At 40.0% G+C, this 17,934-nt stretch overlaps 9 protein-coding genes across 9 annotated transcripts; 6 read left to right on the top strand and 3 right to left on the bottom strand.

Moving 5' to 3' along the window:
- Positions 1-672: 672 nt before the first annotated feature.
- Positions 673-4,658, bottom strand: LOC129433718 (histone H2A-like). Its single transcript, XM_055192365.2, has 2 exons — positions 4,224-4,658; positions 673-1,048 (listed from the first exon to the last, which is right to left on the bottom strand). The coding sequence occupies exons 1-2, from the start codon at positions 4,593-4,595 to the stop codon at positions 719-721; spliced, it is 702 nt and encodes a 233-aa protein (XP_055048340.1). The 5' UTR covers positions 4,596-4,658; the 3' UTR covers positions 673-718.
- On the bottom strand, positions 1,899-3,493 carry LOC129433671 (histone H3). Its single transcript, XM_073868454.1, has one exon. The coding sequence runs from the start codon at positions 3,341-3,343 to the stop codon at positions 2,933-2,935; it is 411 nt and encodes a 136-aa protein (XP_073724555.1). The 5' UTR covers positions 3,344-3,493; the 3' UTR covers positions 1,899-2,932.
- Positions 4,659-5,023: 365 nt separating the features above from the next.
- Positions 5,024-5,986, bottom strand: LOC129433665 (histone H1-like). Its single transcript, XM_055192332.2, has one exon. It carries the CDS (start codon positions 5,925-5,927, stop codon positions 5,307-5,309), a length of 621 nt encoding a protein of 206 aa, XP_055048307.2. The 5' UTR covers positions 5,928-5,986; the 3' UTR covers positions 5,024-5,306.
- Positions 5,987-8,981: 2,995 nt separating this feature from the next.
- Positions 8,982-9,293, top strand: LOC141364430 (histone H4). Its single transcript, XM_073869116.1, has one exon. It carries the CDS (start codon positions 8,982-8,984, stop codon positions 9,291-9,293), a length of 312 nt encoding a protein of 103 aa, XP_073725217.1.
- An 842-nt stretch (positions 9,294-10,135) lies between these two features.
- On the top strand, positions 10,136-10,564 carry LOC129433709 (histone H2B). Its single transcript, XM_055192362.2, has one exon. The coding sequence runs from the start codon at positions 10,142-10,144 to the stop codon at positions 10,514-10,516; it is 375 nt and encodes a 124-aa protein (XP_055048337.2). The 5' UTR covers positions 10,136-10,141; the 3' UTR covers positions 10,517-10,564.
- Positions 10,565-13,531: 2,967 nt separating this feature from the next.
- Positions 13,532-14,632, top strand: LOC129433663 (histone H1-like). Its single transcript, XM_055192330.2, has one exon. The coding sequence runs from the start codon at positions 13,546-13,548 to the stop codon at positions 14,158-14,160; it is 615 nt and encodes a 204-aa protein (XP_055048305.2). The 5' UTR covers positions 13,532-13,545; the 3' UTR covers positions 14,161-14,632.
- Positions 14,633-14,753: 121 nt separating this feature from the next.
- LOC129433678 (histone H2A-like) lies at positions 14,754-15,272 on the top strand. The gene has a single exon (XM_055192345.2). The coding sequence runs from the start codon at positions 14,841-14,843 to the stop codon at positions 15,225-15,227; it is 387 nt and encodes a 128-aa protein (XP_055048320.2). The 5' UTR covers positions 14,754-14,840; the 3' UTR covers positions 15,228-15,272.
- A 731-nt stretch (positions 15,273-16,003) lies between these two features.
- Positions 16,004-17,565, top strand: LOC141364165 (histone H3-like). The gene has a single exon (XM_073868265.1). It carries the CDS (start codon positions 16,057-16,059, stop codon positions 16,465-16,467), a length of 411 nt encoding a protein of 136 aa, XP_073724366.1. The 5' UTR covers positions 16,004-16,056; the 3' UTR covers positions 16,468-17,565.
- Positions 17,208-17,519, top strand: LOC141364431 (histone H4). Its single transcript, XM_073869117.1, has one exon. The coding sequence runs from the start codon at positions 17,208-17,210 to the stop codon at positions 17,517-17,519; it is 312 nt and encodes a 103-aa protein (XP_073725218.1).
- Positions 17,566-17,934: the final 369 nt, after the last annotated feature.

A 17,934-nucleotide genomic window follows, 5' to 3' on the forward strand; every position in this document is an offset into this window, starting at 1 on the left:
ACCTGTTGGAAAGAATCTTTTGCAGTGTTTTTTTGTGTGAGCATATCAGTGAACACCCCTGACCACTCGCGGAGTTTCACGTCTTTGTAAACGAAAGTCCAATGCACTCCAGGAAGGACTGCTCCAGCGCACCCACGCACACACTGTAGAGGTGGGAGGCGAAACAACAAACACCCGAAAATTCCCGGGGCAGCCGCACATGTCGACATTCCAGCCAAAACCATTCCACTTCACCACAAACAATCTGAAAACAGGGCTTCAAGTGCAAAACACCGAACTTGTCCTTTAAAGATTTTCTATGAAGACTTCCTTCTGAATACATCTACTGACCGTAACCCCTAACAGTTTAGCAACATGTACAGAAAAAGAAAAGAAATGTGCAATAATCAGCAGTTTTAAACTAAACATCACTGATCTTTTAAAACGATAATTTCAAAGAAAACAAATATAAAATCATACAAATAAAAAAAGCAAATTCTAACTTTCATACCACTTCACAGATAATTACTCAAAAAAATCCAGTTTTTAATACAATAAAGATTTTGTTCTCGTACCGTTAACTGGTGGTTTTATGTTTAATTACACAGCATTACTGTAGTGCTTTTTTAAGGATTTCTACTTATAAATTTATACTTAAGTGTTTAAACTGGAAGCTCTTTAACTGATAAGGTGGGTGGCTCTTAAAAGAGCCTTTGGGGTGTTGAAAGCTTCAACAGATTTATTTGGAGCTGGTGTACTTGGTGACGGCCTTTGTTCCCTCAGACACGGCGTGTTTGGCGAGTTCACCGGGCAGCAGGAGACGCACGGCGGTCTGGATCTCTCTCGATGTGATGGTGGAGCGCTTGTTGTAGTGAGCGAGACGAGAGGACTCACCGGCGATACGCTCGAAAATATCATTGACGAAAGAGTTCATGATCCCCATGGCCTTAGAGGAAATCCCGGTGTCAGGATGTACCTGCTTCAGGACCTTGTAGACGTAGATAGCATAACTCTCCTTCCTGGACCTCTTGCGCTTCTTCCCACCCTTTCCTGCGGTTTTAGTAACGGCCTTCTTGGATCCCTTCTTAGGTGCGGACTTTGCTGGCTCAGGCATGATCACTCTATTACAATAACACAATGAATAAAGATTTGTGTTTGTGAAGAAGCATATATACACTGCCCATGCTAATTTTCAGAGACCGTAGACGAACCTTCTGATTGCGGGTTGTGATTGGACAAAGAACACGAATGGATTTCATTGGATTAGCTGTAAACTAAGCGAGCCAATCAGTGTCTTCAAAACCGCAGATCCACCCATCGCCTCATGTTTGAAACGCCCTACGTGTTTATGGGTTGTTTTACTTTCCCGCTCAATTTTATACACAATGCTATTTCTTTCAAATATTATTTTATATACTATAAAGTTTTTTTAACTCGAACAAAACAAATGAATGCACCACTTTTAGTTCAAAACGTGCAATGAAGTTTATAGTATACTAATCTTGTTCTGTTCTTCATTTTACATGTGTGTGTAACAAACGAATAAATGTAATCATTATGTAACAAAGAAAGGTAGACTATGATTTATATTATAGCATCTATAAGCAAGATATATAATGTATATATATGTAGCATTACCATGAGCACTAACTTGAGAGCAATATTGTTCTTTCAGTTGCCAAATTCTGTAATCGGAAGTACATAAAGAACACAAAGTAAAGCGTAATTATACGCTTTGTTTAAACGTTATCTCTAATATGTCCGAATTAAATAAAGTACAGCACGACAACCATGTGACGATCAAAAAGACACACAAAACTACAATTACCGTGACGAGAGTGTAAAAAAAATAATCTTAAATAAAAAACTGACCGGTACGTTATTCCAACGATGATGTTAACTCTTTATATGAGAAGATGGGTGGCTCTTAAAAGAGCCGTTTGGGTTTGTGTGGAGTTTAAGCGTTTAACCTCCGAAACCGTACAGAGTGCGACCCTGACGCTTCAGAGCATAAACGACATCCATGGCGGTGACGGTCTTTCTCTTGGCGTGTTCAGTGTAGGTGACGGCGTCACGAATAACGTTCTCCAAAAACACCTTCAGCACACCGCGAGTCTCCTCATAGATCAGACCGGAGATACGCTTGACACCACCACGACGAGCGAGACGACGAATGGCGGGTTTGGTGATTCCCTGGATGTTATCACGCAAAACCTTGCGATGACGCTTTGCGCCTCCTTTGCCGAGTCCCTTACCGCCTTTGCCTCTTCCAGACATAACTTAAAGATCTGGTAGCAAAAAATGCATAGTGGAGTGCTGTGAAACAGGAATTTACAGTTGCCTACAGGACCTGATGGAAACACACAGAAATGAAGGCGGAGCCAGCAATGTGATTCTAGTTCGACCCACCTCCAGTTTACGTTAAAGCTGATTTATATTTTGGCAATCATTTGTTGCCACAAAGACATCACATTTGAAAATATTTACGTTTACCAAATTATGATTTTCGCACCTGCACAACACAACATGCAGTCGTGCTTGTTTACAGTAAATGTGTTGTTGTACAGATGCAGCAATGTTAACAAGATGTAAAAACCAAATGTAAAGCGAGGATCTTCATTTTTGGTCGTTCATCCCATATTTAATAGGCACTTACGTATAGTAGTGTTCATAGATGCAATTTTCTCGAAACGAATATTTAACCACTTTATACTCAAGCAAAAACAGTCAGTTGTAGTGCTTGTAGGACCACTAAAAAGTAACTACAGAAAATCAGTATTCTTTTCAGTTACTTTTATTGACGGTTTTAAAGTTCATGTATTTTTCTTAAATTTATTCAGAAGTTTGAAAAGGTTTAGTTTAATTTTTTAAAACATTTAAAGAAATTCTCTCGTTCAGTGGAATTGTGGTGGCTCTTAAAAGAGCCTTTGTGTTGATGTGGGCGACGTTGAGTTTAGGCGCGTTCACCGCGAATGCGGCGAGCCAGCTGAATGTCTTTGGGCATGATGGTGACCCTCTTTGCGTGGATGGCGCACAGGTTGGTGTCCTCAAACAGGCCGACTAAATAAGCTTCGCTGGACTCCTGCAGGGCCATGACGGCCGAACTCTGGAAGCGCAAGTCAGTCTTGAAATCCTGGGCGATTTCTCTCACCAGACGCTGGAAAGGCAGCTTACGGATCAGCAGCTCAGTGGATTTCTGGTAGCGGCGGATTTCTCTCAGCGCTACGGTACCGGGCCTGTAACGATGAGGTTTCTTCACACCGCCGGTAGCTGGGGCGCTCTTACGTGCAGCTTTGGTAGCGAGCTGCTTCCTGGGCGCTTTGCCTCCGGTGGATTTACGAGCGGTCTGCTTTGTTCTTGCCATGACTGAAGTCAAAACTCTTCTTCGTAGAAAAGCGAATGCAGAACTACACCCAGCAAGCTGCTTTTAAAGACTAGAAGACCGTGAGCTCAGAGGGCGGTGACAGTACACTGACATGTGATTGGCTAATGTGTGACCTCTACTGGCCATTGGCTCTTTTTAAACGAGCTGAAGCGGTTTGTTCCCGCTCGATATCCTTTGTTTAGTTGAATGCCACATTTAAGCAGATATATTTAAGTTTAAAGTCATGTATAATTAATAATGTGGTGTTCTGATAAAAAAATATGTTACATAAAAAGCAAATGACATCACCAGTATGAAAACGCTCCCGACACACAAATAATATATTCGCGAGCGATGTGATCTCAAACGTCCTTAAAACCATATAAGGTTCATTGTGTATTTTAGAGCCTTCAATGCTTTTAGTACAGTTTTCGAACTGTATAGTGCCGAGAACTCCCAAATATGAAAAAGGATTATGAGACGAACCCGCTTTTTTATGTACAAATAAACATTTATAAGACATCTAAACTGTTAAATGAATAGTAATAAAGACACTGTTTGGAATTAAATAGTTGGTTGCACTTTGGATGTACAAACCTGAAGAGAAACATTTTGATTCGATTTTATTGCAGCAATCCGGTTTCATAGCAGTTTTACAGAGAACACAACATATCAAACACCACTAAAATAAAAAAATCTGATAGTATGCATGTAGCAAGAAATAGTATTGATATTTCTTAAAGCGTCTTGTTAATGCTGTAAAGTTAAACTGGCATAATCTATAAAATTAAACGATTTTCGCTCTTTTATGGTTCAAGTGGGTGGCTCTTAAAAGAGCCTTTTTTAGTTGTGCAGAAACCGCAGTTTACTTTGATTTAGCGGCCTTCTCGGTCTTCTTCGGCAGCAAAACAGCCTGGATGTTGGGCAACACACCGCCCTGAGCGATGGTCACGCCACCCAAGAGTTTGTTCAACTCCTCGTCGTTACGCACTGCCAGCTGTAAATGGCGGGGAATGATGCGAGTTTTCTTGTTGTCACGAGCGGCGTTTCCAGCCAACTCCAGAATCTCAGCAGTAAGATACTCGAGCACAGCGGCGAGATAAACTGGAGCTCCAGCACCGACGCGCTCTCCGTAGTTACCCTTGCGAAGAAGTCTGTGAACACGGCCGACGGGAAACTGAAGCCCGGCTCTGGATGAACGAGTCTTAGCCTTTGCTCTGGCCTTACCACCGGTTTTGCCTCTGCCGCTCATTTTCGTTTCACTTTTGTAATCACAAAAAGTTGTGATTCAAGGTTGACGTTTCCAGTTTTTAAGAGCTGCTTTAGTTGCCTATTGGTTGAAGTCTGTGAAAAGTTCAAACCAATCACTGAACTTCCCTCCAAACGCCAAAGCCCGCCCCCTTCTATCTTTCTGCCTGCCTTTGTTTTACAATTGCCGCTTACATTCATATTTATACATTTGGCAGATGCTTCAATCCAACTTACAGTTCATTATAATTTATACATTTATATGTGTATATCTGTATGTGTTGCCTGAGGACAAATGTTTAAACTGGCAGAAACGGAAAGTTTACTAATACATTTGTTTTTGTCGTAAGCACGTTTAAAAGCAAAGGTGGAAAGTAGGTGGAACAAAATAAAAGTATGTACTGATGTGTACTGTAGTGAAATTATGCTGCAATAACATTTACTTACATCTTTACTGCACTTCATAAATACAAAGCAGTTTTAACAATTTTAATGCTTTCTTATGGCATACTCCAAAATCTGCGTGGCACCAAAGTAAAACTTTTAGGTACTTTATAGTAGAGGTACTATTTTATGAAGTATTGTTTGTTTTAATAAATCAGATAAATTCTGGAGTTTAACTACAAGAAATACATATTGAAACTTTGCTCTTTAAAGGGCTGGTGGGTGGCTCTTAAAAGAGCCTTTTTAGTGGAAATAAAGTAGGCTATTGACTTTATTTCTTTTTGGGCGCTGCCTTTTTAGGCTTAGCTGCTTTGGGCTTTGTCGTCTTGGGTTTAGCAGCCTTTGCTTTCTTGGGACTCTTCGCTGCTTTCTTAGGAGCCGCTGGCTTCTTTGCTTTCTTGGGGCTCTTTGTTGCCTTCTTAGCGGCGGTGGCGGCTGGTTTCTTCGCTGCTTTCTTGGGTGATTTCTTAGCGGCGGTCTTCTTTGTCGCTGCAGTCTTGGGCTTCTTGGCAGCGGCGGGTTTCTTGGCTGCGGGCTTCTTTGCTTTAGGAGCGGCTTTCTTCGCTGGTTTTGCCTTGGTCTCTGCCTGCTTTTTGTTGAGTTTGAAAGACCCGGAAGCGCCGGTGCCTTTGGTCTGGACCAGAGTGCCTTTAGTGACCAGGTTCTTGATGGCGATCTTGACGCGAGAGTTGTTCTTCTCCACGTCGTAGCCACCGGCGACGAGCGCTTTCTTCAGGGCAGCGAGAGAGACGCCGCTCCTCTCCTTGGAAGCCGAAACGGCTTTGACGATGAGGTCACCGACGCTTGGTCCGGTTTTCTTGGCTTTTGCAGCGGATTTCTTCTTGGGCGCTTTGGCCGGCGCGGCGGCAACAGCTGGGGCGGTTTCTGCCATCTTCTCAAAGTAAATCTGTATTATCACACAGTCAACAAAAGATCAGTAATGAGGAGCAACAGAGCGCGCGGCGCTTTTAGAAAGCACATGAGAACCATATAGACTCAACCGGGACAGCTGAGTGTCTGTGCGCCTCCACAAGCCGCTAACGCGTGTGTTTTCTCCTCTAACTTTTACAACTAAACAGGAGATGTAAAATACATGGGCGCGTTAAAAACAGCTTAAACACAGAGCAGAGGTCCAGCGCTATATCTTTAAACTAAATTACGCGACGATAAAACAATTATTTTTACCAATTTCATATCAAATCCACGACCAACATCAGTCACCGGATAAAGCCGCGTTTGTTTCTAATGTGATTTTTGTATTTTAAATTTAATTAAAGGTTAAACGCGTCTTTTGTATTTGTAGCAGACACTTGGGTAATTATTTTCGTTACATGAATAACATTAAAAGACTTGTAAATTGTTATATATAGTAGTCGTTTTGACCACCTTGAAGCACACGGATCATCCAGATGCTTCCTGTTTATTTGTGACTCCATCTCTGATTTGGAGCTAAAATATTTTTCTTGCTTTTGTGTGTGTATTTGTTATTCAATGCTGATTGATATTTTTCAGAGCTGTAAACCCTCATTGGAAAGTTATTTTATGATCTATCTATCATACTGTGTGTAGTTTTTCTATCTTCCTCACAAACTGTTGAAACCTGTTGATCATTTTTAATCCAGTAAGCATCAATCAAATCAGTGCTGACATACAGTATGTCTGAATTGTCTGTAAGGGATTATGCAATGATCCTCATGAAAATAAAATGTTATACTTTTATGAAAAAAGCTTTAAAGACTTAAATAGAAAATAAAGCCATAATAATACTGTACACAAGCATTAATATCACAACCTCTCTCCTCAATCGGTTATTTTAATCAGTACTGTTACCAAGAGGTCAATTTTTTTTACATATTATATCAAAACTTTAGCAATAATACATTTAATTAGTCTGAATAATACAATGTTATCTGTTATCAAAGCTCACAAGTTGGCTGATGATTTGTGTTATCAAAAATACAAACCATGCCTTTAAACTTTAATTAAAATTAAAGTTTTATTTTTATTTTTTTTTACTGACAACATTTCCAAAAAACATGACAAAAATATGCATATTATAAAAAAAACGTAGCATAAAATGACAGAAAGTAGTACTTTTGGAACAAACCTAATACTGTAAGTTGTTAGTATTTAGTGGGGATGTTACAACATATTTACTACATTGGTTGCAGTTTTTATTATTCATCCAATCCATAGTGTCCATGTTTCGTCACGCACTTAGGGCACCTAAGTCCCCTGATGGGCAAAAGAGCGCTATCTACCATTGACCGCAGGTTAGGAAGAGAGTGATTTCTTTAATTTAGCCTAAATACTGAATAGTTGTAGTGTATTAAAATTAACTAAGCGACAAGTAGACAATCCCGGGCTGTGCTTCTACAGAATGCCGTCAAAGATGAAAACCCAGAAAGGAGAAATTTGTGAATTTTGTATCATAAACATATCTACCTCTGTCCCCAGCGGGTGTGCATTATTTTTAAATAATTCAAAGGACCGGAGTCAATTATCCCTCTTATACAACAGTTACCACAAGCATTGACAGGATAGGTGTGCCTTTTACAGAAAAATAATCAACACCTACATTTCTCAACCAATCAGAATAAAGCATTCAGAGATATGTTGTTTGTCCCAGTGTCAAGTGAGCGAGCACTGATTTTTGCGTTGCATTGTGGGAATTATCATTTTGTAATTGAAACCATTAAAATGGTCAACTCCCTGATCAGTGCCCTGACTACTGAAAAGGGAGCTGATTGAGACGCAGGGTACATCCCAATTTGAAGGTGACATCAGAGCAAGTCGGACATAATTCGAGCTGCGTCCAAATACCCACACTTGCGGTCTTGGGTTGTTTCTCAATATGCGTTCTTCAGCAATCTTACGTCCTTGTGTTCTCGCTCTACGTCATCCTTAACCATCGAAGTTTAATTACAATTCTCAAAAAACGCAAGTACAGAGGACGCATGAAAATACCCGGATGTGTTTTTGATATCGAGGTTGCATTGAGTGCAGACTTGCAGGCTGAATTCACTTTACGCCACAGAAGTCATTGCCGCAAACCAATGGTGGAGGTCAGGGGACCAACAGGAAGATTGCACACAACCCAATTCTCACAAGTGGGTTCTGTGTTCTCGCGACCTTCTGAGTTCGTTTTTCCAAGGTCGTCTAGCAAGACCGATCTCCACGAGAACACAAGTCCGTTCTTTGTGTTAATGGAACTGAGAAACAGCCTTGGCCACTCAAGAGCGTGTGCATGTGACAGGAAGTGCACAAGACTGTCCCATGTCTTAAAACTGGCAAAGTGCAGGGCCTTTAACCCACACTATCTCAAATATTGCTTCAGAGCGGTCTTGAAGATTAAGTGTATCCTATCATGCATCATGTTCTGGATGTAAATCATAAGAGTTTTGCTCAGACCTCACAAGATGTCGCGGAAACTTGTAATTGTAAGTTAATAAATGAATATTAAATACTTTGGTAGTAAAACGTTGCACATTTCAATGTTGCAATCATTGTTATATATTTTGTAAAACATCTGCAACTGCTTTTATCACATAGTTAGAAACAACATTATTTGTGTAGTTTATTCAGGGACTAAATAAACAATAAACTTTTGCAAAAAAACAACAAAAAAAAAACAATCTGCCAAAATGCATTGACAAAATAAAGGTTTTTATACAGGTCCAAAGAAGTCTGCTTCTGAAAGTTTCAGATAAGTGTAGATAATAAACTCTTAAGTTCAGTAAATATTCATTTCAGAGTGTTTATGTGTTCATTTTATTTAAAGATATATCCTGTTAAGAACTGAGATTAAGTGCTGCCTTCTAACAGTGACATAAAGCGTTGTTAGCACCGCCTTTATTGTGTGTGTTTCCATCAGGTCCTGTAGGCAACTGTAAAGTCCTGTTTCACAGTACTCCATTATGCATTCTTGCTACGAGAGGTTGAAATCATGTCTGGAAGAGGCAAAGGCGGTAAAGGACTCGGTAAAGGAGGCGCTAAGCGTCATCGCAAAGTTTTGCGTGATAACATTCAGGGAATCACCAAACCCGCCATCCGTCGTCTCGCTCGCCGTGGTGGTGTCAAGCGTATCTCCGGTCTGATCTATGAGGAGACTCGCGGTGTGTTGAAGGTGTTTTTGGAGAACGTTATTCGTGACGCCGTCACCTACACTGAACACGCCAAGAGAAAGACCGTCACCGCCATGGATGTCGTCTATGCTTTGAAGCGTCAGGGTCGCACTCTGTACGGTTTCGGAGGTTAAACGCTTAAGCTCCACACAAACCCAAACGGCTCTTTTAAGAGCCACCCATCTTCTCATATAAAGAGTTAACGTCTCCGTTGTAATAATATACCGTTCAGTTTGTTGTTTAAGAATAAATTGCTTTTTAAAACTGATATTCGGATGTTGTGGCACTGTATATCTTTCTAATGACTTGATCGTTACACGGTGGTCGCGCTGTACTTTTTTAATATGAACATTAGAAATAACGTTTAAACTAAGCGACACTTTACTTTTGTGTTCTTTATCTACTTCCGATTACAGAATTTTGCAACTGAAATGACAATATAGCTCTTAAGTTAGTGCTCATAGTAATGCTACGTGTATACACGTTATCTTGCTTATAGATGCATTAAATCATAGTTTAACTTTCTTTGTTACATAAGATTTACATGTTTTAGTTTATTACACACTCATGTAAAAGGAAGAACAGAACAAGATTAGCATATTACAAACTTCATTACGTGTTTTGAACCAAAAGGAGTGCATTAATTTGTTCTGCTCGAATTTAGAATAAAAAACTTTATAGTATATAATATAAAATTAAAAAGAAATAGTATTGTGTACAAAATTGAGCGGGAAAGTAAAACAACCCTGAAACGCATCGGGCGATTCAAACATGAGGCGGTGGGTGGGACTTAAGTTTTGAATACACTGATTGGCTCACTTGGTATACAGCTACTCCAATGAAATCCATTCCTGTTCTTTGTCCAATCACAACCCGTAATCAGAAGGCACGTCTACGTCTCTGAAAATTTGCATGGGAGGTGAATAAATGATTCCTTACAAACACACATCTTCATTCATTGTGTTATTAAAACAGAGTGATCATGCCTGAACCAGCAAAGTCCGCACCTAAGAAGGGGTCCAAGAAGGCCGTTACTAAAACCGGAGGAAAGGGAGGCAAGAAGCGCAAGAGGTCCAGGAAGGAGAGCTATGCTATCTACGTCTACAAGGTCTTGAAGCAGGTTCATCCTGACACCGGGATTTCCTCTAAGGCCATGGGGATCATGAACTCTTTCGTCAATGATATTTTCGAGCGTATCGCCGGTGAGTCCTCTCGTCTCGCTCACTACAACAAGCGCTCCACCATCACATCGAGAGAGATCCAGACCGCCGTGCGTCTGCTGCTGCCCGGTGAACTCGCCAAACACGCCGTGTCTGAGGGAACAAAGGCCGTCACCAAGTACACCAGCTCCAAATAAATCTGTTGAAGCTTTCAACACCCCAAAGGCTCTTTTAAGAGCCACCCACCTTTTCGGCTAAAGAGCTTTCTATTTTCGTCGTTAGCTTTCACGCATTAAAGCAAAACACTTTTTGCGTGTATGAAGTACTAGTTATTTTAGCTTTACATTATCCGGCAGTAACTTCAGAGCAGTACTACATTGAAACAAACCTCAATTCAGGAGTTCGGAGTCCTCCATTACCTTGATTACCAAAGACCCACAATGTAAACCGACTGTAAATTCTGATTTAAAAACAATACTGTGACAGAACCAAATACAAAGAGGTGTAAATGTTTGGCTTATTTATCATTTAAAATTAACGTCTTTTTTTAGAACCAATTATGAAAACATTTTGGCATGACAGGAATTGATATTGTCTCATTTAAGGCTACATATTTTACATTTATTAATATTTTGAGATGACGTGTTATAAATGGAGTTTATTCCCTTAACATACATTCAATTCCAAATCAGAGCATTAACAAAATGATCAAGTCTCTCTTGTTCTTTTAAATGAAAGCAAATAAGTTTAAGCTGTTAAAAATAATAGCTGTGTCAACATTTTTCTTTTTAGATACTTTAATTTTTTAAGATTTAATTTCACTTTAAACTATTGACTAGTGATTTTTAGTCGCATAACCATTGTTGTTTATAAATGCTGTACATCTGTGTCAAATTGAGTCAATCAACTTCTGGCCTAGAAACAGATATTGCAGCACAGGATCCACAGTTCCTGTCAATTTTTAGGTTTTGCTTCAGAAACTATATTTTTAATGTCACCCCTCACGTTTTCAACGGGGTATTGTTGTAAACCTTTTTAGCAAAGACCAGTAGACTTGGATTTCTTCAAGCAGCAGTCTTTGTTGGAGAAAGCGATATTCAAATCAGAGCATAGAGCTCAGGAGCTGCAGTCACCAAGTCTGACTTACAACATTGCATTTTACACTTTTTTTGTGGCCAGTGCCCTAAATGGAAAACAAAGCACTCAACTTTAAACAAAACATTGAAAAGAAGTAAACCTGCCACCCATCAACATTACACTGTCTCACTCAGACCATTTAATTATCATAGAAATGGGTTCACACCTTAGGCTTGGTATTCACCTATGACTCAGAGCCTTCGTCAGCAAATGGCCACCAACTCAAACAATGAAACAAAAGGTAACAAGGCCATATAGTTACCTGGCTAATTTCTTTCATATTAAGATGAGACAGGAGCTTGCCTTTAAGTATTCTGATGTATTTAAATTGATCAATGTTCCATTCTATATGATAAATAGGCCCAACACGGTAGTATGAAAAACATCCCAATACCATGATTTTTGTCTTTACAGTGTACTGTGGCTTTTATTCAGTACCCAGAGGTCACATGAGGTTCTGTCAATAGACCCCATAAGAGCAATTTAACTCTCATCAGACCAAAAATGTTACACAATGTTTCTTCGGGCCAGTTGATGTGTTGATGTGTTTCTGCTCATGCCTTTATTTCAACACTGGTGCTTTATGGGAGCTTCTTGCAAACAGCTTAAATCAGATGTCTTCTGACTGCCACATATCATTTTATATAATCTTTGATCTTTCTAGAGATGACAAAAGGCTGAATCTTTGCCATCCTGGCTATTCTTCAGTCTGTTTTACCTGAAGTAGCTTATATTTCCATGTGCTTTGAGTTTTGGTTGCCTTTCTAAAGTTTTTGAGATCATTTTAGCCGAGATTCTTAAACTTTGCTGCATTTCTTTATACTTTTTCCCTTCTCAAATAAACTTTTTTATCAAATTGCATTGCTGCTCAAGGATGGAACAGTCCAGTTTACTTAGAAATTCAGCAGCAGATATATTTTATAACAAACATTTGCTTACCCTCTTTCTTAATAAAGGACAACAAAAAGGACCTATGTTTTCTATTTCGGTTTCTATAACTCATAATGGCCATATAAATAAGTAGAGTGGTTATCATTACCATAATGTAAAATTGCTATGGTAACAGGACTGATTAAAATAACTGATTTATATGCTTTATATGCTATTCAAATCGTATAACATTTTTCATAGAAATATTTATGAGGATAATTTTATCATCTGTTACAAACAATTCAGACATACTGTATGTCAATGCTGATTGTAATAACCTTTTAAACTGGATGAAATATATCCAAAAAGCTTTTAATAGTTGAATAGATAGTAGTAGTAATACTGTAATAGAATAGTTTAGTTAATCCTAACACTGTTTGATCTTTTAAATGAGTTTATAAGGAAGATAGAAAAACTGCACACAGTATGACAGATCATACAACGAAGGTTTATGCCTTTGAAAAACTGTATTTCATAAAGTGTTTGTGTATGCACGTCAGCATTTCACCACTATGTTATTGTTTGAATGCTTTAGACATTTTAATACATCTTCCTTCACACGTTCACTTTACAATCAGCAACAAAAGCAAGAAAAATGTTTTAACAACAAATCAGAGATGAAGTCACAAAAGAACAGGAAGCCTCTGGATGATGCGTGTGCTTCAAGGTGTCCAGAATAACTACTATATATAACAATTTACAAGCCCTTTAATGTTATTCATGTAATGAAAATAATTTTCCAATTGTCTGCTACAAATACAAAAGAGGCTTCTAACCTTTAATTAAATGTAAAATACAAAAATCACATGAGAAACAAACGCGGCTTTATCCTTTGGCTGATGTTAGTCGAGGATTTGATCTAAAGATGTCAAAATACTTTTTGAATCGTGGCGTATTTTAACTTTAAGATATAGCGCTGGACCTCTGCTCTGTGTTTATGCTGTTTATATCACACCCATGTATTTTACATCTCCTGTTTAGTTGTAAAAGTTAGAGGAGAAAACACACGCGTTAGCTGCTCGTGGAGGCGCACAGACACCCAGCTGTCACGGTTGAGTCTATATGGTTCTCATGTGCTGTATAAAAGCGCCGCGCGCTCTGACGCTCGCATTACTGATCTCTTGTTGACACTGTGATAATACAGATACTCTCAGAGAAAATGGCAGAAACCGCCCCAGCTGTTGCCGCCGCGCCGGCCAAGGCGCCCAAGAAGAAATCCGCCCCAAAGGCCAAGAAAACCGGACCAGGTGTGGGTGATCTCATCATCAAAGCTGTATCGGCTTCCAAGGAGAGGAGCGGTGTCTCTCTCGCCGCTCTGAAGAAAGCGCTCGTCGCCGGTGGCTACGACGTGGAGAAGAACAACTCCCGCGTCAAGATCGCCATCAAGAACCTGGTCACTAAAGGCACTCTGGTCCAGACCAAAGGCACCGGCGCTTCCGGGTCTTTTAAACTCAACAAAAAGCAGGCAGAGACCAAGGCAAAACCAGCGAAGAAAGCCGCTCCTAAAGCAAAGAAGCCCGCAGCCAAGAAACCCGCCGCTGCCAAGAAGCCCAAGACTGCAGCGACAAAGAAGACCGCCGCTAAGAAATCACCCAAGAAAGCAGCGAAGAAACCAGCCGCCACCGCCGCTAAAAAGGCAACAAAGAGCCCCAAGAAAGCAAAGAAGCCAGCGGCTCCTAAGAAAGCAGCGAAGAGCCCCAAAAAGGCTGCTAAACCCAAGACGACAAAGCCCAAAGCAGCGAAGCCTAAAAAGGCAGCGCCCAAAAAGAAATAGATTTTCACTAAAAATGTATTTCCACTAAAAAGGCTCTTTTAAGAGCCACCCACCAGCCCTTTAAAGAGCAATGTTTCAATATTTGTCGTTTTCTGGCTGTTTATTTCGAGAATTTCTGATTTGTTAAAAAATACTTCATAAAATAGTTTTACTTTAGTGCCACGCAGATTTTGGAGCGTCTCTGCCATATAAGAAAGCTCTATATTTTTAATGTAACTTTAGTATTAAAGCACTTTGTATTTATGAAGTGCAGTAGAGTATAAAGCTGTAAGTAAAAAGAATTGCAGCATATAAACACTCTGATACAGTAAAGATACTTGTATTTTGTCATTAAGTAAAAACATATTTTAATACTTTTCCCTTTTCTTTAAAATGTGTTTGTTTAACACGTGTCCTCCGGTCACACATACACATATACACATATAAATGTAAACATTATAATGAACTGTAAAATGGATTAAAGCATCTGCCAAATGTATAAATATAAATATAAGCGGCAATTGTAAAACAAAGGCAGTGAGAAAGATAGAAGGGGGCGGGCTTTGGTGTTTGGAGGGAAGTTCAGTGATTGGTTTGAACTTTTCACAGACTTCAACCAATAGGCAACTAAAGCAGCTGTTAAATACTTGAAACAACAGCCTTGAATCACAACTTTTTGTGATTACAAAAGTGAAACAAGAATGAGCGGCAGAGGTAAAACCGGTGGTAAGGTCAGAGCAAAGGCTAAGACTCGTTCATCCAGAGCCGGGCTTCAGTTTCCCGTCGGCCGTGTTCACAGACTTCTTCGCAAGGGTAACTATGCAGAGCGCGTTGGTGCTGGAGCTCCAGTTTATCTCGCCGCTGTGCTCGAGTATCTTACTGCTGAGATCCTGGAGTTGGCTGGAAACGCCGCTCGTGACAACAAGAAGACTCGCATCATTCCCCGCCATTTACAGCTGGCAGTGCGTAACGACGAGGAGCTGAACAAACTCTTGGGCCGCGTGACCATCGCTCAGGGCGGTGTGTTGCCCAACATCCAGGCTGTGTTGCTGCCAAAGAAGACCGAGAAGCCCGCTAAAGCAAAGTAAACCAGCTTCTCCACAACTTAAAAAAAGGCTCTTTTAAGAGCCACCCACTTAACTATAAGAGAGCGAAGTTTATATTTTAATGTATAGGTTGGCATGTATGTGCTGAATGGGGCATAACAATACTATGCCTTAACTGATGAAAGCAAATCTTACACTCAAGTTAATGAACCTCGTCTTCCTACAAACATACTTTCAAGACTTTTTTTTAAGAGTATGTTCTGTGCCCTTTATCTTGATGTTTGCAATGTTGTATTATTTGTAACGTTTCTATGAAACAGGATTATTGAAGTATTCAATTTGAATTGAAGTTTTTTCTCTAAGTTTGTGTATTCACCATTAAGTGCAGCCAACTATTTAAATCTGAATCGTTATAAATAAAAAAAGATGTTTATTAATGGTATGTACATCAAAATCGGGTTTCTCAACAACAAAAAAAAAAAATACACACATTACATGGTGATAAACGACGTCTGTGATCACATCGCGATTATATTATTTGTGTGTGAGGGGCGCTTTCATACTGGTGATGTCTTTTGCTTTTTATGTAACTTTTTTTTTATCAGAACACTCCAAATAATTACAAACGACTTTAAACATAAATATAACTGCTTAAATGTGGCATTAAACTAAACAAAGGATATTGAGCGGGAACAAACCGCTGCTGTTCGTTTGAAAAGAGCCAATGGCCTTTAGAGGTCACACATTAGCCAATCACATGTCAGTGTACTGTCTCCGCCCTCTGAGCTCACGGTCTTCTAGTCTTTAAAAGCAGCTTGCTGGGTGTTATTCTGTATTCACTTTTCTACGAAGAAGAGGTTTGACTTCAGTCATGGCAAGAACAAAGCAGACCGCTCGTAAATCCACCGGAGGTAAAGCGCCCAGGAAGCAGCTCGCTACTAAAGCTGCCCGTAAGAGCGCCCCAGCCACCGGCGGTGTGAAGAAACCTCATCGTTATAGGCCCGGTACCGTAGCTCTGAGAGAAATCCGCCGCTATCAGAAGTCCACTGAGCTGCTGATCCGTAAGCTGCCTTTCCAGCGTCTGGTGAGAGAAATCGCCCAGGACTTCAAGACTGATCTGCGCTTCCAGAGCTCCGCCGTCATGGCCCTGCAGGAGTCCAGCGAAGCTTATTTGGTCGGCCTGTTTGAGGACACCAACCTGTGCGCCATCCACGCCAAGAGGGTCACCATCATGCCCAAAGACATCCAGCTTGCCCGCCGCATTCGTGGTGAACGCGCCTAAACACAACCTCATCCACAACACAAAGGCTCTTTTAAGAGCCACCACAACTCCACCGAACGAGAGAATTTCTTTGTTAGCGGTTGTAGGCTAAAACTTCTAACCTCTTATTAAAACTAGATTAAAATAATAAAAACTTCCTAACAAGCATGTAGAATAAGTGAATAGAAGCATAAGTCAGTATATTAAGAGTTTATTCCTGATTGTAGGCACTGTTTAAAGGAGACAATTACAATCTGCTGACCATTTAACAACTAACGTGGGCGTTCGTGTAAGGACAACAAGAAAATAAGACACGTTTACCTAATCTCGTGCCCAGAGTTATTACAAATTCATGTTTTTGTTAGAGTATAAAATGGTTAAATAATCGTTTTGAGAAGATTGCAACAATGAACACCGTACCATAGTAAAGTGCTCATTATATAATGAAAAAAACATGTATATTGCTTGACTTGGATTATTATTCTGTTTACATTGCTATAAAACAAAACAACACATTTACTGTAAACAAGCACGACTGCATGTTGTGTTGTGCATGTGCAAAAATTATAATTATGTATTTTGAAATGTGATGTCTATGTGACAATAAATAATCAACAAAATATAAACCGGGGGTGGGTCGATATAGAAGCACATTGCTGGCTCCGCCTTCATTTGTGTGTTTCCCTCAGGTCCTGTAGGCAACGGTAAAGCTCTGTTCCACAGCACTCCATTATGCATTTTTGCTACGAGAAGTTGAAATCATGTCAGGAAGAGGCAAAGGTGGTAAAGGACTCGGTAAAGGAGGCGCTAAGCGTCATCGCAAGGTTTTGCGTGATAATATCCAGGGAATCACCAAACCCGCCATCCGTCGTCTCGCTCGCCGTGGTGGTGTCAAGCGTATCTCCGGTCTGATCTATGAGGAGACTCGCGGTGTGTTGAAGGTGTTTTTGGAGAATGTTATTCGTGACGCCGTCACCTACACTGAACACGCCAAGAGAAAGACCGTCACCGCCATGGATGTCGTTTATGCTCTGAAGCGTCAGGGTCGCACTCTGTACGGTTTCGGAGGTTAAACGCTTAAACTCCACACAAACCCAAACGGCTCTTTTAAGAGCCACCCATCTTCTCATTTAAAGAGAAATCCATTAATTTATCACATTTTTATGATACTATGTCTGGCCTATTTCAACTTCATTATGGTAGCCACGCTGTACTTTTGTTTGTTTAGTGTTTATCAGAATGGTTCCTTAAATAATTGCACATCGCCTTAACATAACTTAGAAAAGGTTGTGCAAACTTAATTTAAAACGTCCTCTTGGATAAGTTTGCTTTCCAACACATACGGGTTTATAGATCATTCTTGTTTATAGGTGCTTTAAATTCGTCTAACTTTGTTGCATAAGCTTTACATCTAATTATTTGTTACACGCTCATTAATAAGAAGCGGTAGATAAAACTGCAAATAAACTGTATTATATATAAAAATGA

This window comes from Misgurnus anguillicaudatus, chromosome 6 (genome assembly GCF_027580225.2).
Source record: "Misgurnus anguillicaudatus chromosome 6, ASM2758022v2, whole genome shotgun sequence".
Taxonomy (NCBI): domain Eukaryota; kingdom Metazoa; phylum Chordata; class Actinopteri; order Cypriniformes; family Cobitidae; genus Misgurnus; species Misgurnus anguillicaudatus.